This window comes from Canis lupus, chromosome 11 (genome assembly GCF_003254725.2).
Source record: "Canis lupus dingo isolate Sandy chromosome 11, ASM325472v2, whole genome shotgun sequence".
Classification (NCBI taxonomy): Eukaryota; Metazoa; Chordata; class Mammalia; order Carnivora; family Canidae; genus Canis; species Canis lupus.
The window spans coordinates 38,100,788-38,122,051 of record NC_064253.1 but is presented as its reverse complement, the minus strand read 5'-3'; the positions used below and the strand labels follow the sequence as shown (position 1 = coordinate 38,122,051).

General features: G+C 41.7%; 1 protein-coding gene across 4 annotated transcripts in view; it reads right to left on the bottom strand.

The window, feature by feature from the left end:
- ADAMTSL1 (ADAMTS like 1) overlaps positions 1–21,264 on the bottom strand; it is an 873,193-nt gene that overhangs the window by 58,003 nt on the left and 793,926 nt on the right. For all 4 annotated transcript variants that reach the window (XM_049116156.1, XM_049116157.1, XM_049116158.1 and 1 more), the window contains 2 exons: positions 20,460–20,639; positions 15,874–16,008 (listed from right to left, as the gene is read on the bottom strand). In XM_049116156.1, the coding sequence (XP_048972113.1) occupies positions 15,874–16,008; positions 20,460–20,639 (315 nt within the window). The remainder of the gene's footprint in view (positions 1–15,873; positions 16,009–20,459; positions 20,640–21,264) is intronic.

Genomic DNA, 21,264 nt, shown 5'->3' with positions numbered 1-21,264 from the left:
GTGGGGGCTGAACCTACCACTGGCCCAATCTACTTTCTAAGATTTGCTCTGATAGCCTATAGTGGCTGGGGAAGAGTATATGGTCAACAAAATCCTTTTTAAGCTGTATAGGTTTTCAGAGACAGTGCAAATCTTCTTCTGTTTTTAGGAATGTTACTTGCGACGTGGCATGGGGGTATCTTGGCAAAATATCTTTTCCAGGATGCTCATGAAAACAGTGAAACAAAATCAAAACCCAACTATGTACACCTCATTGGGATTTTAAGGGTGTTGAAAGGTTCCAGCTCACTGCCCTGCTCTCCTTTCTATCAGCAAACGGCAGGGTGTTTTCCCAAGTTGTTTGTCCTATGTATCCATAGAATGGGAGACCCAGACCATAAGCTGAGTGATGGTCAAGATATGGAATTCTTGGCAGACAGTAGAGTTGTAAGGAATATTTGTGGAACCAAGCTAGGCTTCCAGTCCAGATTTTATTCATATATTCTTGAATAGTTAGTACATATACTTGATTCAAAATTTAAAGTAACTGAATGGTGTGCTATTCCCCATAAGATACCAATGGTATCTTATCCCCCTTCTGCCTTTCCCCCAGCTACCAGGTTACTCTCCTCACAGGGAACTAGAATTTCCAGTTTCTTGTGTATCTGGAAAGTCTTTTTTTTTTTTTTTTTTTTGACACACACAAAAAAAGATATTAAAACTGATGCCATGAAAAAAACTGTACTGTCCTCTTTTTTTGTTTTCCTTTCAAGAGCAAAGGGAAATTAAATGGGCTGCTTTAAAAAAAAATGGGTTGCTTTTTTATTTTTAAACTCTAACAGCCTTAAGGTCTAAGGAAACCTTGAAAGTATAAGGTCAAGGCCAACGCCCATGGGCAACCAAGAGAAGTTAAGGAGTGTGTGTGTGTGTGTGTGTGTGTGTGTGTGTGTGTTGGGAATGAATTCTTATCCAGGAGACAAAAAGGTCTTATAAAGCAGAAGCTGGGTGTTTCTGCTTCACAAAAGATAGAAGAAACTGAAACTAATTCTGGTAAGAGGTTAAACAAACCTGATTTCCATAATATCTGCCAAACTCAGCTTTTCCCAACTTTTCCTGAACTCTCAGCAGGCATAACACATGGGAAGATCAAAGATTGCAAACCTCTACAAGTGGCAACAGGTGACTGATTTAAGACAAGACTCTGGCTCAGTTCTGATTCCATTCCATTTCATTCTGTTTGCACAAAAAACCCACAAGTGAGTCCAGGCATCTGGACTCCATGGGCCAAGCACTGGATGTAGAACGGAACCTTGTCCTCTGCCCCCACGACGGATGCCTAACTCACACCTGTGTTCCTTTCTTGGCCTAATACCATATATCCTTCATGGTGCTGCTCGAGTCCCATTTCTCCATGAAGTCAACTCAGGTGCTGTGAGCCCTCTGTATTTTATGAGCAACACTCTCCAGGAGAGTCCGCATCCTCTCCAAGCTCCCTTAAAAAACCAACAGTGTAATCTACATTCCAGTATGTAGCAAAGAGGAACAAGTAAGGAAACTGCTCTCAGGTGGAAGCAAGGGGTTCACCAATGGTCTAGAATCTCCCCTGAGACTTCACCTTCTCCCTGGGGTCCTAGAAATCCTACCTTTACTACACCACCCTTACCTCTAGCCCCAGGATCAGGCCAGCAACTAGTTTTATAGAGTACTTTAGAGTTTACAAAATGTTTTTACATATTCAATTTCATTTGACTCTCAAATCAGTCCTGAGAGATGGGTTAGCAACCCATTTTACTCATGAGAAAGGAAGAGACAAGGTTATGTGACTCGACCATTGTTCAAGTCCTATTCCAAAGTTCATGCCCTTTTCAAGCTTCTGGTTTGGTAGTGGACACAAACTTTTTCCTCTTTTTGCTTAATTTATCTGAGATAGGTTGAAATTGTCAAAGGCAACTTGACTAAAAAGTATGTTATTTGGTAAATATATAAATTAGCTAGTAAATATATAAAGGAAATATGAATAGCATAAAATGGGTAAGTTAGTGAAAAGGTGGTCCTTGCCTTCAGGACCTGGCTTCCAAGGGCATTTTCTCCCCACTTTTCTGGCTCTTTTGAGATATAATTGACATACACATTGTGTAAGTTTAAGGTGTACAATGTGTTGATTTGACACCCTTATTTATTGCAAAATGACTACCACCATAGCTAACACCTCCACCACCTCACATAATTACCATTTCTGTTTTGTGGAAGACCTGTTAAGATTTATTCTTTTCGCAACTGGCAAGCATATAATACAGTATCCCCAGGGCATCCTTAAGTTTCCTGGTTCCTCCACTTTGAGGAGGGGAGTGTTGGGGCAAGAGCATGTATTGCCAAGATAATAATGACTAGCATTAGCTGAGCATTTACTGTGTGCCAAAGCTCATTCTAAGCACTTTATATGTATTACCTCATTTACTCCTTTCAAAAGCCCTGGAGGTATATGCAGTTATTACCTCCATTTTACAGTCAAAGCCAGAAAGGACTTCCAGAACTTGCTCAGGGTCATACAGCTGTTACCATGTGGCTGAGCCAGGCATTCTGACTCTGGAGTCCGCACTCGGAACCACCGTGCTGTGCAAACTCTAATGTGCATGTGAAGGGTCCCAACAGAAAGCAGGGGATTTCGATGGAGAGATGGGAATAGAGCTTTCAGGAGAAAACTGAAACCTTGGTCTTTTTTTTTTTTGTAAATTCACAGAGCAGCCATTCAGGACTCTTTATTCTTCCTCCTCATCAACTTACACTGCTTTCTTACCATTCTTTCTGTTTTGATGTTTTCTAACTAGATAAGAAGTGCCTTGATGTCAGGGGGCATACATAGTGCTTCTCTCTTCCTACCCAGCGCCTGGCATAGAATGAAGCCTTCAGTAAGGCACCTGTCTCCTGAATGATTTTTAGCCAGTAGTTTACACTTAAAATGGCCACATGTTCTGGTCCTATAAGGAAGAACCTGTGCTAGACAGCACAGTGAAGAAGAGAATAGACTTCTTAGTTCATAGATTCGATGGGGAAGTAAGGGATAGAGGCAAGAACTCAGCATCTCTTAGCATCCACTTTGTACCAAGCACTAACCTGGCCAGGTTGGTTATGATATCTCATCGAACATTTAGTAGAATTAATTCAGCAAGATCGGCATTACTGCTATGGTCTGGATGTTAGGGTCCCCCCAAATCCATATGCTGAAATCCTACTGCATGGTGTGATGGTGTTAGGACAAAGGATCTTTGGGAGGGGTATAGATCATAAAGCAGCACCCTCATGGAAAGGTTAGCGTTCTTATAAAGAGACCCCAGGGAGATCCCTAGCCCTTTCCAGATTGTGAGGACACAGCAAGAAGGTGCTGGCTATGAAACAGGAAGAGGGCCTTCACCAGAATATGACCATGCAGCCACCACGAACCTGGCCTTCCGGTTTCCAGAAATTTGAGAAAGAAATGTCTGTTGTTGGTAAGCCACCCACTCCATAGCATTTGTTATAGCATCCCAAATGGACTGAGATAAATTATTTACAAACAAGGAAGCAGATGCTAAGGATTTAGAAATGGGTCTTCTAGATGAAGTACTAGTATTGTCCTTTCCGCTGAAGGTGGGCTGGGAACCAAGGCAGGGGCCTGTTCCTGTCTTCCCTTCTATCATCTGCCTCTGGGCCCTGGGACCACTGTAGAACTGCCTTTAGTACCACACAGATGCAAGAAGGCGCAGAACCAGAGTTGGTGTTTTCAAAAGCCAGTTCAGGCTGGAGGAAGGATTTATTAGGCAAAGTGTAGAGTTCCTCATTTTCCCACTGATGGACTTTCAATACCTGTCTATTTCTGGGACATCCAATTCATTCACGTCATTCCTGTTAAACATGGCGGGGAGGGCAGATGGGCCTGGGAATTGTGTCCTTGTGCCAGGAAAGGGCAGGGGCAAGTGTAAGTTTCTCAAGGTCCCCTTTTCCTGACTACTTGGAGTCTTAAAATAAGCCTGTGCCTGGATGCTTGCTGTGGCTTGGAACAGTGGCTAGGCAGGGAGATTTACTGCTTTGCTTTCTGTGTCCAACTATTTTAAGTGTCGCTTATGCTCTGGTGTCTTTTTAAATTTATGGATGTTCACTCCAATCTAAAGAACCACAGTACTCTTTCCTGTGGCTTCCTCATAAATGCCCACTGAAATACTGATTTAGTTTTATAGTATATATGCTATAGAGCTTCCTGCCATCCCCATGGGGTCTCTCTTCTCTACTGTGGATTTTATTAAAAAGAAAAGACAAAAGTGCATAAGCATGTGCCATAAACAACCACCAAATACTGACCTTTCTTCTTAATAGCAAAGTATATTCTTTTTGTGGGCAAAGCTATAGCAAATCAAAAGCATTTTCCTTGTGATATAAACCTCAGGCTTTCACTATAAATGAGGAAACAAATGCCAACTTGTGTCCCTTCAAAAAAGGTCAGGGTAAATTTCTCTTCTTTCCTTCTCCTCATCAAGTATGCTAGCCCTCTCCTATTTTTTTTCCCTTTTCTCTGCATCACTTTTCTTGCTGTGTCTGCATTTCTGGTGGGACAGGCTTTCACTGTGGATTCATTTTTACCTAACTGTTGGCCATCAGAACTTGCCATTCCCACAAAGATCTTTAGAGAGGAAACAGTGACGATCTTAGTCTTCCAAACAGTCATATGAAGAGTGGCTTCCCAACAGATGTGGCCTAGGGTACTGACTAACCTTTGGTGTGTAGCTTGTCTCCTAATGGTGGTGCAGGAAGTGCTTGATCCAATCTGTATCAGAATAATCAGGAAGTGTACAGGGTGGGGTGAGGATGGAAGTATGTGGGACAGATGATAAAGTTATAATTATTGTAGAAATGAGATGGAAATGACTCAAGAGGCTTTCTAAGCCAAGGTCCTGCTACGTAATCCTGTTTTAAATAACCTGAGAGTATTTATTCATTTATTTGAGAGAGTGTGAGAGTGAGTGAGTGAGAGAGAGAGAGAGAATGTGTGTGCATATGAGCAAGGGAGGGGCAGAGCAGAGGGAGAGGATCTTAAGCAGACTCCATGCTCAGCATGGGGCCTGATACAGTGCTCAATCTCTACCCTGAGATCATGACATGAACCAAAATCAAGAGTTGGATGCTTAATCGACTGAGCCATCCAGGTATCCCACATCTGAGAATATTTATGTAGCCTCTTTTCTCCTTCTCCCCAGGACCTAAAATCTAGTTGGGAGACATGACACAGATGGGAAATATCTTTAATAATACAAAATGTTGTAGACTTGGTTTCCTATCTGTGGTCTAGAGCATGGGTTGACTAGCTATGGCCTGAGCACCAAACCCAGCCTTGTTTCTGTAAATAAAGTTTTACTGGAGCACAGCTCCACCCCTTTGTTTCTTATTGTCTATGGTTGTTTTACTCTATAACTCAGAGTTGAGTTGCTGCAACAAGTATCTTGCAGCCCTCAACGTGTGAAGTATTTCCTTCCTATATGGTCCTTTACAGAAAAAGATTGTCCAACACTGGTCTGGAGTAGATGTCTCAGGAGGTGAGCAAGGAGGGATCAGTTCAGGCTGGAGCACTGTGAGAAGGCCTCACAGAATGGCTTGAACTGTGCCTTGAGGACTTCCCGGATTTAGCTGGCATTCTAAGCAAGGCAGGCTCAATGCCATGGCGATTACTAGGGAACATTTTAATTGGATTGAGGAATTATTTGAGATAGGAATAAGTTAGAAGGATGAATAGAGAGGCACTTGGGTGGCTCAGTAGTTGAGCATCTGCCTTTGGCTCAGGTCGAGATCCCGGAGTCCTGAGATTGAGTCCCACATGGGGCTCCCCTCAGGGAGCCTGCTTCTCCCTCTGCTTATGTCTCTGCCTCTGTCTCTCATGAATAAATAAATTAAAAAAATAAAATAGCAAGGAGTCTTGAATGTCAGGCTAAAATTTTTTAAATGATAAAGCCTGGGATCCCTGGGTGGCGCAGCGGTTTGGCGCCTGCCTTTGGCCCAGGGCGCGATCCTGGAGACCCCGGATCGAATCCCACGTCAGGCTCCCGGTGCATGGAGCCTGCTTCTCCCTCTGCCTATGTCTCTGCCTCTCTCTCTCTCTCTCTATGTGACTATCATAAATAAAAAAAAAAAAATTAAATGATAAAGCCTACCATTTCCCCACATCAGCCTCAACATGAGAAGAAAAAGATGTCGAAGTGACTTTTAATGCGCATTCAAGCTCTGAGAATCAGTTTTTTAAAGTATTGATGCGGACCTCTACCCCCCAGAGATTCTTAGTTGGCCTCAGGGGGTATTTTTTTAAACTTCTTAGGGGACTCTAGTGCAACTGGGAACCTTTTGCTAGATGAAGGAAATGGCCAGGCACGTGCCTGCAGAAGCCCAGCTCAGGGCCAGGTAGATGTAGCAGGTGCCCAACACATGTGAGTCAAATTAAGTCAGCAATATTGGCTTGTACCAGAGCCAGCCTGATAAACCTCTGTTTTACTAGAGTCAGCTATATAATATTCAGTTGGCCACATGGTTTCCAATAAAAGAAATCACTTCTGCCTGCCGTCGCCTAATCCTGGAAAAGCTCATGATGCTCCATGCGATATTGAGTCTGTTTATAAATTTGGGCATTTATAGTTTTTTTCTCTCAGTGTTATTTTAACATGATCATTTACAAGGCCTTACACAATTTGCCCTCGGCCTTGTTACGCCTCTGATCTTCTCTCTCCCACATACAACCCGAATGACTCCATTCCTACACTAGCTTCTTTGTTGTTCCTTGAACATACTAGGCATGTCCTTGCCATGGCCCTTCCACTGCCTCCTCTCCTCTCCTCTCCTCACCCCTCATACCCCCCTTCTTCTCTTCCTCTAGACACATGCAAGGCCCAACAGCTCATGTTCAAGTTTTTGCTCAAAGACAGCTTTCTTCATGAATCCTGTCTTGCCAGTCGAATTTAAAATTGCATCCTCATTCCCACATAGGCACTATCTATCCTTCCTGCCCTGCTTTATTTTTTCCCGGAACACTTATCTAATATACTATACCTTCCATACCTTCTATACCACTATCATTTACTTCATTGTGTTTACTCTCTATTTCCCTTAGTGCAATGAAAGCTGTGTGAGAGGACGGAATTTTATTTTGTGCTCTGCTGCATCCCTAGCGCCTTCTGTGGTGCCCAGAACAGAGAACAGAACGTGGTGCCCATACTTGCTCAGTATGTGGCTGTTGCATCGGTGCTTGGAATGCTTTTATTCATCACTTCAGACTGAGTTTGCACAGTTCCTCTCCGAAGCCTGCTCTGATTTTCCCTTCACTAGAATAAGGGGTCTTTCCTCCCCTGTTCCCTTTGGCTTTTTCTGCAACTCTTTAGAGCTTTTTCTCACCCGGGACTGTCTTTTCTCTCTCTCCCACTGCTTCTTCTTCTTTTTTTTTTTCTCCCACTGCTTCTGAGCTCCTCCAACGCTGGGAGAGGGCACAGGACCCAGCATCAAGTGGAGACTGGATAGGTGTGTGCTAAGGAAATGAACCAGTACTTAATAACAGAAGCTTTGACTATCCTTTCACAACACTTTCTATAGTTGTACACCTAGGCAGTTCTCCATTTTACTCTACCACATTGACTTGAGTGGTCTGTAATGTGTCATCAGCACATAGGAGGTACATGAGTTTTACAGAAAATTGTATGGGCTACCTTTGCCCCCACCCCAATGTTAAGCTACTTCCTGTTGGTGTTGCAGCCTACACATCCCTGAATTTTTTCACTTCTTTCCATTCTCTCCAGTTCTCTACTCTCACCCATGGTTCTCTCTTACCTGAAATACTTCCTAAATGGTGGACTCTCTCTAGTCTCTTCCCTGGAGCCCATCCCCTGCCCAGTAGCCAGAACAAGACTTTATTTTTTTTTAATTTTAATTTTTTTTTTCAGAACAAGATTTTAAATATACAAATCAAATGATGTCTCTCTCCTGCTTTTAAACCACTTGAAGACTTCCATTTGCAATTAGTGCAAAGTGTGAAAGTCTCACCAGGGCTCACAGAGTGCCAGCTTCTACTTCTCTCTCTACTTTCATCTTAGGCTGTGCTCCCCCTAGCTACTGCTGTGATGCTTCCTTAAATGCTCAAGGCTTTCTTGCTTCCTCTGCCTTCAAAAGCTCTGGGTCTCTGTCTGGAATGCTCTGTCTTCACTTGGGTAACTTCCAGCCTCTCTTTTTATCTCAGCTCAAATATCCCTTCCTCAAGAAACCTTGCCTAAAGTTCAGACCAAGGGTGATGCCCTGTCAGATGTCCCCAAAGCACCAGTTCTTGCTCTTTTGATCACAGTATTCTTGAACAACTCTCTCAACCCGACTCAAAGTGCCTCCACCAGAATTCAAACCACCCAAGGGCAGGGTGCTTGGTCATTATTGTATCTTCAGATCTAGGCCAGTGCCTAATGCATGGTAAGTGCTCAATAATTTTTTTTTTGAGTGAGTGAATGACAGCTAGGTTTGTCTATCTTATTTACTGTTATTCCTGGCCCTAGCATAGTGTCTAGCACATAATAGACACTCAATAAATATTTATTCAATGAGCAAACTGATCTATCTTTGAGGTACTGGCTACTTAGGCCCTTTACTAAGGCTTTCAACTCTGAACATTAATATTTATTCAACTGTTTTCTGAAATATCTTCCTACCCTGAGGGGTTTACATGAGAACAATGATTATAAATTCCACCTTAGACTCCAGACCTGGGTCCTACATATTCTAGCCACAGCTCCTTCATTGGTGTGGTATGATTTGTAGGAACTACATTGATACCAGCCATGCTGTGCAATTCTCAACACTTCAAATGGATAGAGAAAGAAAATGTGCAGGCTGCCCATTTCAGGTGGTCAGAAGGAAAACACCACCACCTGGCTGTGGTGTGTGGGCCTTGGCCTCACTGCCTCGCTTCTCCAGGACTGAAAGGGCTCTGAGAAGTGGAACTGTTACCATGCAGGACTGTGGGGAGCCTGCTGATGCTGCTGAGAGGCTGCTGTGTGTGTTGGCTGTGACCCTTGAGCTCCCGGCTGGGGAGAGGGGCCAGGCACAATAACTTCTTTCATGGAAAAACTTTACTTTGCAAACCCAGCTTTGAATGCCTGAATCTCTCTCTTCTTGGTAAATCACAAGGGACAAGGAAAGGTTTGGGCTGTTTGGTTCTCTGGGGGCACTAGCATGACATGAGGTTCTGATACAGAAGCCAGGAGTCCCTCTGACTGGGGCATCACGGCTTGCTCACTCATGAGGAAGGAGAGTTTGGGACTAAATATAAGGGGGGAGACCAAATCCTGTGGATATATTCTGAGAGACATCCTAATAGGTTCTGGATCTAAATAATATAGGCTGAGATAAGAGACTGAACTGTTTTTTGTAAGCCATATATAATTGTGTGTTTTGTTCCTGGAAGCACCCAAGGTCATCTAATTTTGAAAAAAATCTAGGGATATTTATAATCCAGATTTTCTCTTTCCTGATCTTCCTGAGAAAGATCTCTACTACTATAAATTAGGTTTGTTGCATTGCATTTTTCTTTTAGGCTCTTTTACTTCATGGAGAAAGCCTAATCTGGTGACAGGATAGAGGACAGAGTAGTACGGGGCTGAGTATGGTCCTCCTCAGAAACAGATGTGTGATCACCACTGTAGACCTTGGTATCCTTTTACATAATGAAGTGGATGGATTAGTGATTAGCAAGCATTTTCTGTAAAGGACTAGAAAGGAAATATTTTAGGCTCCTGGGCCATATGGTTTCTGTCACAAGTATTTGACTCTCCCATTATGGAGTGAAAGAAGTCATAGACAATACATAGGTAAATAAATGGGTATGGCTGTATGCCAATAAAATTTTATTTACCAAAATAAGTGGTGATCTAGATTTGGCCCGGGGATTGTAGTTTGCCACCCGGGCATTATCTCTTAAAAGTGTTTATGTAATAATTCTAGAATGTGATTGCCAAATCTGGGTATCAGCTTAGTCTAGGCAAATATAAAACATACACATCATATTTATGTGTGTGTATATATAATTTATATGTATATATACACACATATATATACACATATCTGTATGCCTGTTTCAAAATGGAGTAAGAGACTAAATTTGCTTTTCTGCTTAAAATAATAAAAAAATGAACAAAGTATAAGCAGCAATGGTTTTCAAGACACTGGACATTAGGCAGTGAAGGACACTTCCCTAAGAAATAGGAAACAGAATAATGCTGCTGCAGCTCAGTGCCTTGAGAGCTTCCAGGCTGCAACACAGGGAAACCCAGGTGGTGCCCAGTGGACTCATGAGTTTAGGAGAGGGACCTGAATGCACAGGGAGGACAAGGTGACTCCAGCTTACAGAAAGGAGTATCAGAGAAGAGAGGAATGCACAGAGACAGGAAATGAATAAATGAATTCCTAAAATCTGCAGAAGATCCCCCTTGAGTATTCAGTAAAACGCCCATCTGTGTATGCATGTAAAGGACTATCAGAGGCAGAAAAAAGGGAAAGAATTAGAGGTAGCAGTTTCTGGTGCTCACAGAGGTACAGAATAGCACCTGTTCCTATCAGCCAGGCTGGAAAGCCTCATGATTCATAAGTTGTTGGGCAGAATGTGGTATTGGTGTATAGAGACTATAAATATGTGTGGTATTGGTGTAAAGAGACAAATATATCACTGAAACAGAATGGTCTGGAAATATACCCACACATATAATGACAACTGATTTTCCACAAAGGTGCCAAGGCAATTCAGTGGAGAAAGAATAACCTTTTCAACAAATGGTAGTGGAACACTTTGGGTAACCATATGCATAAGAATGAACTTCAATATATACCTCACATCTTAGGTAAAAACAAACTCAAAGGAAATGATAGCCCTAACTGTTAAACCTAAATCTATACAATATGGATATAAAGCCTCTGGAAGAAAACATGAGAGAAGATCTTTGGTACCTTGGAGTAGGCAAAATTTCCTGAATACAATAGCAAAAGAACCACCTATAAAAGAAAAGAATGAATAGGTTGAACTTCATCAAAATTAAAATATTCTGCTTTTTGAAAGACACTAAAAGAGTAAAAAGACAACCACTGACTGGGACAAAATATTTGGAAATTTATTTATCTGATAAAAGACTTGAATTTAAAGTATATAGAGAACTATCAAAATTCAATATGTAAACAAACAACCCAATTTAAAAAAACAGGGAAAAATTGAATAGACACTTCACCCAACGAGAAATCAGGATGGCAAATAGCACAGGAAAAGATGCTCAACACTATTACTTATCAGGAAAACACAAAATAAAATCACAAAAAGAAACCACTGCAGACCTAACAGAATGTCTAAAATTAAAAAGACTGACTGTAGCAAGTACTTTTGAGAATGTGGAGAAACTAAACTGTCAGACACTGCTGGTGGGAATGTAAAGTAATCCAACTACTTTGGAAAAAGTCTGGAAGACTGTTTGGAAAACAGTCTGGCTGTTTCTTAAAATGTTAAACAAACACCTATTATGTGATCCAGCCATGTCACTTCTAGGTGTTTAATCAAGAGAAATGAAAGTGTAAGTCCATACAAAGATGAGTAGATGAATAACTATAGCAACTTCTTTTGTAACAACCAGAAACTGGAAATGACCATTCTATCCCTCAACAAGTAGGTGATTAAACAAACTGTAGTCCATCTCTACAATGGAACATTAGTTGATAGGAACATGCACTGTTGACGCACGTTACAATATGGATGAATGCCAAAATAATTATCCTGAGTGAAAGAAGCCATTCCTCCCAAAGTATGAGTCCTTGTATAAGACATTCTAGAAATCTAATCTAATTTATCTATGCTGAAAGCAGATTGATGGTTGCTGGGGGGTAGACATGTGGTGGGGCAAGAGTGTGAAGGCATGATTTTTAAAAAAAAGTTATTTATTTATTTATTTATTTATTTATTTATTTATTTATTTATTCATGAAAGACATACAGAGAGAGGCAGAGACATAGGCAGAGGGAGAAGCAGGCTCTCTGTGGGGAGCCTGATGTGGGACTCGATCCCAGGACCTCTGGGATCACGACCTGAGCCAAAGGCAGATGCTCAACCACTGATTCACCCAGTGCCCCAAGGCATGATTTTATAAAAGGGCATTGAGGTAACTTTTGCGGATGATGAATATGTTCATTACATTGACTGTAGTGATGGTTTCATAGGTGTATCCATGTATTAGAACATCAAACTTTAGACTTTAAATATATGTTACTCATTTATGCCAAGGCCAATTATTTCTTAGGCTGTTAAAAACCTTTTGTGTCAAATGTATGTCCAACATATATAAATATGTATTGTATCTTATAAATCATTAAAATAAGATAAATACCTATCAATAAATGAACAAAGGAACTGACAGGCAACTCATAAATGAATGCAAATGACTAGCAAACATTAGTTTTTGCATAATACTAATGCTAATGCCCTATAAATGATACTGTGAGTCATTAATTTTGAGTCTTAGAGAACCCCCAAAATTGAACAGAAGGCTGCAAAAGTGTGTAGGTTTATGGGGAGGCCTGAGATACTGCTGCTCTAAAATTGGAGCCCTGGGACCTAGACTCAGACCATGAAAGGAAGGTGGCATGGACCTTGCCCTCTATAGCAGTTGGCACAGTTCAGGCCTCCCAGCAGGAAGAAAATCTGTAAAATACAGACAGAAAATTAGCACCCATCTTGTCTAGGAAAATGGAAATGGTTAGGTTGAGTCCACTCTGCTTAGTTGAGCCTCCACTGGCTATATTCCATGTCTGTGTCATACAGCAAAGGGTGTGAGAGCAAAAATGGATTCCCTGGTCCCAAGATTTCACTTACAGTTATGGAAAGTGAGGCCTACAGGGCTCTATGCCTGTGTTGCTCGATGTACATTCCTTATTGAAAGTTCCCACAATGGCTTGAAGTGAAATCAATGCCAGAATGTCTGTCAACTAAAACAGTCATTTCTGGAATAAAATCACATAATGGGAATCTCAACACCTGGGTCTTAACAGAGAAGAGTTAGCTTTAATATATGGCTTTAAAAAAATGCCGATCTCCCTTCTTTTCTCTTTTCCACGAAAACATGAGAATCAAGGTCCATGAGTTATTATCCCTACCTGTGCCACAGAATCATGAAGTTCTCTGAATCTGTCACAGCCAACAGATTCCGAGAACTAATCTCATCAATGGGAGAATACACAGGAATGTCACTATTTACTGGCCACAATAGGATTGGCAAATGGCTTTTATCCTATATATTGACTGCCACCATGCTTGGTGGGAATGTTAGAATAAATTCCAAGGCAGCATGTGGGCTAAATGAAAAGATAGTATGATTGATTGGAGATGTATGGGTTGTGGAAGGGGCAATTAACAGTATCATGGCCACCTATTTTCACCCTGGTCTAGAACATCGTTAGGCTCAAAATAGGGCTTCTTCCTTAAATTGCTCCTGCTATTGAGAATACCAGATTAATTCTTTCAAATATTACTTTTACTATATCATTCTCCTACTTAAAAACTCCCTAAAGATCTGTCCCACATAGTAAATCTATTTCTCCAGTCTAATAATCAAGGTCCTCCACATTTTGACACTGCTTACCATTCTAAGCTCTCAGCAACCCTACACAGACTTGCCTCCCTGACCTATTTTTGTACCCAGAGCAGGCAACATGGTGTAAAAGGGCTACCAACAGGAGCCAGGCATGGGAACCAGTCCAAAAAGAGCAACCAGACTACCATATCAGGATGAATCAATAGCTGGGGAGGCTCAAGATGGAGGAGGGTATTAGAATTCTTGGGGTGAGGGTTCAAGCTCAATTGGAGTGGACAAGCTCTGGCCAAGCCTTGTTCCTTCAAATGACTAGTTTCTAACACAGTTTAACTGCCCATCATCACTTTTAAAGCAGTGCTATTTTATAGTTATTTCTGCACAGATGCCTGATATATATCCCACACATTATCAACACCAGGCTGATGGTACCTTCTATTCCCTCAATGCCTATTTCCCTTCCTTGCTGCATATGTGAATCCCACCCAACCTTTTGTGCTCAGCTCCAAAGCATTAGTTAGGCCCTGGTCTGTTTCAAATGACTAACTTCTTAGAGTCTTGATACTTGGCATCATTTCTTAACTCATCTCCACAATTCCATGTAGATCCCTCCTACTTCTACAGTGCTGGTGAAGCATCAACATTTACCACTAGAGTCCATGTTGCCCAAGCAGTTGCATTCAGAGACTTTATGGTTACCGACTCACTGTTGCATTAAAATGGAGCAGTCTGGATGTGAACTAGGGTATTATGATGTCTCTCAACTGTTAGATTTAAATACCAGTCTAAGGTAACAAAGCACTATAAACTAGTGATGGAATGCAGCGGCATAAAGCACAATAAATTCTTATTGCTCATGGCTACAATAAGACAAAATATTATTCCAGAATAAGGGCAAAAGAAAGTAAAACTATCATGGAAAAAATATGAGCAGGTTAATTTTTCCAGCATGCTGAATGGCACCTGAATGACCCAAGAGTTACTGAACTTGAAAATAAACAATTGCTGCACATTCTGTTAGTGACTGGGCTATGATTAATATTTATTACAATTTCTCATAGTGATGAGTCTAAAATAAAAGTTTACAATGCTCACACTTAATTTGGAATAAATTTACCATTTATAAGCCAAAAAAAAACAAACAAACCGCAGTTTGAAACTTCTATGAATTCTGATTAACATGATGTAGAAAAAACTCAACGCCAAGTTTGTTTAAGTTATGGGAGATGGAGTAGGGCTACTTGTCATTATATGTGCCTTATTTTTAGGATCAGATCAGAAATAGAGAAATTATAAGCTTATGCTCATATACTATGAGCATTCTTAATTTTAGATGATAATGAAAACTGAAGTTAATCTTTCTGTTTGTAATCCGAGAGATGCCAATCCTTGTGGCCATGTTGATAAGTATTCACCAGTATGACTAGTACCTTTTTGCCTCTTGCTCTTTGCTGGGTGATGGGGAAGAGAAAAGAGAAACTTTTAGCTTTGAGCCAAGGGAATAATTTTAGTTACCATTACTAACATTTGGCACCACAAAGAGTTAGCATGAAGATTTTCTCCATTTTGTAGACTGGTTTTTGTTTCCAGGCCTTTGAAGGCAGATAATTATTCTCTTTCACCTTGAGGGTTCTGTGGCATCTCCATGATTCTGGTGTGAAGGTATCAGGACATGGATGCTCCTGCAAACCTCTCTCTGCTACCAGTGAGCACCAGCCATGTGGACAATAACTTGGTGAAAGTTCCCATTGACAGATGCCAGGGAAGCTGTACTTGGTAAAGTTATTTAAACACTTGCTTGAGGAGTCCATCTGGGTTGGTTTCAGGCCCTGGATATAGGAAGCTAGCCTAAATCTAGAATTATCTAGCTTTCTCTCGAGAGCTGGTTATAGCTCTAGCTTAGTTGTGAGAAGGTCATGGGGGCATTCTGGGAGTAGGGGTGGCAAGGGGAGAGCAGATAGAGGAGGTATTTTTACTGCTTTGCTCTTTACTTATTGTTCAGTGAGTCAATCTGATTGAGAGGATCTGGACTGTGGCATTAACCCAGGAGGATTCAGAAAGGAGCCATGTTGGAATCTAGACAAACTTGAGTCCAGACTAAGGTCTGCACTCACCTCACATGGAAAGTCAGCCAAGTTTCCACTGGTGAGTCTGGATTCTGTAGGCAATTTAGTGATTTCCTGTTGGCCACCCCCTACTGCTCTCTCCCCCCCACCTGCAAGCAGTCACCCATCCATAAATCCTGTCCAGCCCTGGATTTCTGCCCAATGTTCCAGAGATCTGGACTCACCAACGAGAGCGGAATTCCCAGGATCCAGGACCAGCTGTGCTCCCAGAGGAGATGTCAGCACTGAAGGAAGGTTCGGTCCAGTGGCTGAAAGCAATGCCCTGATGTCTTCCAACTGCGTGGGGACTTGGGGGGGATCTATGGGAAGGCAGATGGGGAGTCAGGCAGATTAAAGCATGAAGGCTGTATTAAGTGGGGAAGGAGAGGTGGGCATGTGTGTAAGGCAGGCATTGTTATGGTTGCCATTCAGCATTGTTTTTTTCCCACAGAGAAGGTGTGCCTATTAAGATGAGTCTGAATTTCAAGCTTAATATTTGATGCCCAAACCAATAAGATCAGTAATAAGAATCAGGCGTGTTGATTTTAGGAGTTCCTTACTGTATACCACTTTATACCACAGGACCACTGGGTCCCTATAAATGTGTAGGCAAATTAAACCATATTATAAAAATACTTTTAAAAGCCAATACTTCTTCAGCATTTATTATATGCCAAGTCTTGTGTTAAATAGTTTTCATTTCTTTTTCCATTTAACTCTTATGGCATCCTTTAGAGCACTTTATTATCCCCACAGATATGGATACATCACCATAGGAATTTTTTATTTTAGAGAGAGAGAGCATGTACACGTGTGAGGGTGGAGAGAGAGGCACACGGAAAAAGAGAGGGATAGAGAGAACCTAAAGCAGACTTCATGCCCTGCACAGAGCCCAACATGGGGCTCAATCTCATGACCCCGACTGAGATCATGACCTGAGCCAAAATAAAGAATCAGGTACTTAATCGACTGCACCATCTGGGTGACCCAGAAATTTCTTACTCAATGAGTGGCATTTTCTACAAAGAAAAAGGTTTATTTGTGAAGTTGATGAAGTTAATCTGCTTAGTGGTCTGGATTTTATGCTCAGGTAGGACCAGATAAGCAGGACAGGGATGACTTTTTCTTCCAAATCTTAGAAGGAGTAGTAGGGCTGAAGTCATCAAGGGTCTGGTTAATCAGAGCCCAAAGTGACAAAAATGGGAATTATAGTGGCTTATCATTTTCACTGGACAAATAAAGAGGGAACCTGGTAGTGAGAGGATTCCAGATTCTCTGGGAAAAGGAGAATCCTGTTGCCTGGGCTTCCCATGTCTCACAAGGCAGGCTCCCATCTTTTTCTCTAGAGACTTGTTGGAATCTTAGGGGAAGCAGGAATATTTCTTCAACTGATGGTCATATCATCAGTGTTCAGTGAGGACCTCTTATGTGTCTGTCTCCCTGTCAGATACTTGCAGATACTTGTTAAGGGTGGCAAATAAGTCATGATGACTTCCGAGTCTGCTTCAGAAATATACTTTCTGTTGGGATGCCTGGGTGGCTCAGTGGTTGAATGTCTCCCTTCCGTTTAGGTTGTGATCTTGGGGTTCTGGAATCGAATTCCACAGCTGGCTCCCTATGGAGAGCCTGTGTCTTCCTCTGCCTGTGTCTCTGCATCTCTCTGTGTGTCTCTCATGAATAAATAAATAAATCTTAAAAAATATACCTTCCATCTACTCTGCCTTGACTGCAAAAGACCACTGCATACAGAAAACAATGATGAGCTTGAGATTTTAATACATATACGTTTAAAAATTATAAAGACATATATGTTATATATAATTTAAAAATATTCTTTATATGGTATAGGGTGAAAACATCATGTCTGGGCCCAGGGACCCTCTGTTTGAGCTGTGGCTCTGTCATTCATTAGCTTGGGCAAGTCACTTAATTCCTCTGAACCTGTTTCCTTGTCTATAAGAGGATGAGGAAATTCATCATTTCCCAGATCTATTTCTACTCTCAAATACCAAGATTTTAGGAACTGATGGTAGCAGTTTAATCCAACCTAGACTCTCTTCTCATCCTTTTTATTTTTTAAAAACTTAATTAATTAATTTTTAAAATTTAAATTCAAGTTAGCTAACATACAGTGCATTACTGGTTTTAGGAGAATTCTGTGATTCATTACATATACACAAGACCCAGTGCTCATCCCAGTAAGTGCCTTCCTTAATGCCCATCACTCATTTTTTTAATACTGTCTTGAGAATACTGTAATTGAATACAGAATATTCCCTCAAGAATTTTAATTGAAGGGATGCTTGAGTGGTCAGTCGGTTAAGTGTCAGCACTTGTTTCAGTTCAGGTCATGATCTTGGGGTCGTGGGATCCAGCTCCTTGTCAAGCTCCCTGCTCAGTGGGGAGTCTGCTTGAGTTTCTCTCCCTCCCTCTGCCCTTCCCACTTGTGCTCTCTCTCTCTCTCAAATAAATAAAAAATCTTAAAAAAAAGAACATTAAACTCAAGAAAACCTTTGCTTATTTCCTAAAAGCCAAAAAGGGAGGCTATGTCCCATTTTCAAAACCATCAAATCTTCTTGGGCCAAATGTCAGCCTCTCCTAATGCCCTTAGAGCATTAATCATATTGTTTTTCTTTGGTGTATGCCCATTTGATCTTCCAGGGGAAACTGTAAATTCCCCAAGGTCAGAGGTCACCTCTTAAATTTATCCTAATGCTTGAGATGAAACGTAGAGGCAATATGTAATGAATATTCATTCAATGGCTACAGGAATAAAGGAATTAAAGTCTCATTACATTTCAAGTCTCCATGCCACGGGTTAAGTTGGAGAGCTTGGTGTGAAACCTGTTTTATACATGAAGTCCGTCTTTAAAAATTAAGCAACATTTTTGGCTGATTAAAATACAAGAAAAGATTATTTCTGTGTTCATAAGGCATCTAGAAAACTAAAAATACTCGGCTTAATAAACCATGGCTTCTGATGAAGAAAAGCCCTAAACTTAAGAGTCAAACCACAGATTTTTTTTTTTTTTTTGCATCACATTTGATGAAAAGGGGAAGGCGTCAAGCTCGTCTAGCTCCGTGTTCACAGTCACGCTGTTTTACAGTTGCAGCCCTGCAAGAGCTGGCTGGCAGATCGTGCGCACTTCATTGACAGAGCTACAGTAGCAACTGCACATCCTGGGCTTTCATCTCTGTCAGTGCAGGCACCAAGCAAGGCTTATTATGGAGGAAAAGCCTACAGTAAGCACCATAGCTCAGTGTGGGGCAACAGTGTCCGGGCCCCAGGATCCGGGCTTCAGACTCGCACACAGCTCAGCCAGATGCAACCCAACACAGAACAAATGACGTCCTTCACTGAGCTGCTTTTCTGTGGCTTTCTAAGATGACTGGAGGTTTATGCAGCCACTGGTGAGATGAAAACCCACCTGGGCCTCTCTGAAACCTGAGTGGGCAGGGGCTAGGGACCCTAGGCTTTGGTCTATCATCAATTGGGGGTATAGAAATACAAGTCCAAAGTTTAATTATTTTTCCCCGAGGAGGTCTGTAATGTATGTATGTGTATGTATGTATGGCGTGTGATTCTTCATATTGCTCACAGTTTCCTCTTTTTTTTTTTTTTTTCTTAGAATGATAGCTTTCTCTTAGTGAGAAAACTAACATGAGGGATCTAATTGTTGCTTAAAAAAAAAAAAGGTAAGACAAAAACAAGATTTTTTTTACTACATCCCAAAAGTTCCAGACTCTGTGGGGGAAGATAAGCCCAGGGTCCCTATTCCAGGGGATAAAAGGATTACTGTCCCTACACGGCTGAGTCCAGCACTGGGCAACACTGAATACTGGATGGTGTCCCAGTGGTTGTTATTTCTAAAATCTATGTTATGCCAAGAATTGCGTTGGACTCTTTAGTCAAGGGTTCTTATATTTGAGGGTACTATATTTTGAATGTTTATGTCCCTTCAAATTTATATGTGAAGTCCTAACCCCCCAAAGTGATGGGGCCTTTGGGAGGTGAAGCAGAGCCTTCACGATTGCAATCAGTGCCCAATAAATGAGACCCCAGGGAGCTGGCTTGTTCCTTCTGCTATGGGAAGACACAGCAAGAAGCCAGCAGTCTGCACCCAGAATAGGGGCTTTACCAGAACTGGCCATGTTGGCATCCTGATCCTGGACTTCTAGCCCTGAGAGTTGCGAGAAATAAAATTCTCTTGTTATAAGCTACCCAGTTTGTGGTATTTGTTTTAGCAGCCTGAATGGACTAAGTCAGGGGAGTGCCTGTGTGGATTTTTATTTTTATTATTTTTTTGAATTTAATTTTAAATTCAATTGCCTGTGTAGACTTTAGGTGGGCTGGACTATGAACTTTATGAAATTATATGAAAAATTTTGTATGTATGAGTTTTTCTGGAGGGGGATGATCTATAACTTTCATCTGATTTTCAAAGAAGTCCCTAACACAGAAGGAATTAAAAATAACTTCTTTAGCTCTAACAACTGCCTCCCCTTAGATAGGGGATCCTTGTCATGCGTCCACATCAAGGCCAGCTTCTAGGGCTTAGTAAAGCTAAGTGAGTCGCCCAAGGTCACGTGGTGAATAAACATTAGAGCCGGTGTTCAAAATGACATCTGCCCGGCCCCCAAGTTTGTGTTTTTCCTACTGGAAGGCCCTCATGTGGGAAGAAGGGAAGGGATATTGCTTTTGTGTACTTCACTGGATTAGGGGAAAAGGGAAGTGGAGTGTGGGTTGGGCAGTGGCCCTCGAGCTGTTTACCTAGGAGCAGCAGCTGCGTGTTCTCGGTCAGCTCTCCATGCAGATTGGCTGCCCTGCAGGAGTACAGGCCCTGATCAGAGGGGGACACATCTGTGAGCAGCAAGGAGCCCTCGTGCACATGGTGAGGCGAGCCCAGTTTGCTTTTATTCCTGAACCAAGTGACTTCGGCTTCAGGCACACCTAGGAAGGAAAAAAATATATACATATATTTTTTTATATAAACTCATCAGCTAAACACATTCAGGTGACTCTGGAGAGTTAGAGCCACTCGGCGGACCGTCCCCGGGGCTCCTCTCCAGGAAGCATCTGCCTGGGCATCTCCACCATCCTCTGGCCACACTAAATAATGCCTGTGACGTCTCTGTTGTCTGGAGGTCTTTTACCTTTTAAAACTCACACTGATGAGGTAGGAAGAGAGGCCAATTCACAGCACAGGAAGGGGGCAACTGGTAAAGGGCACTTGCCAAGGTGGAAGGAAAGTACCCAAGTTCTTTGGAGAAAGCTTGGATAAGCCTAAGAACCTGACAACCACATGAAATAAGCACTAAGAAAAGCTAGACACAAAAGACTACATTCTGTATGATCTCATTTCTGTAAGTGAAAAACAAAAACTGATAAGAGAACATCAATCTGTGCTGTTAGCAGCCAGGAAGGTGACTCCTGTGAGAGGGAAGGACAAACAGGGAGGAGTTGTCAGTAGGTGGGGATGAGGCGCTTGGTCTCTGGTAATTCTCTGGTTCTTGACCCGAGGGCTGGTTTGGGGGGGCTTGGCACCTTTATGATATGTATCCTTTTCTATACAGAT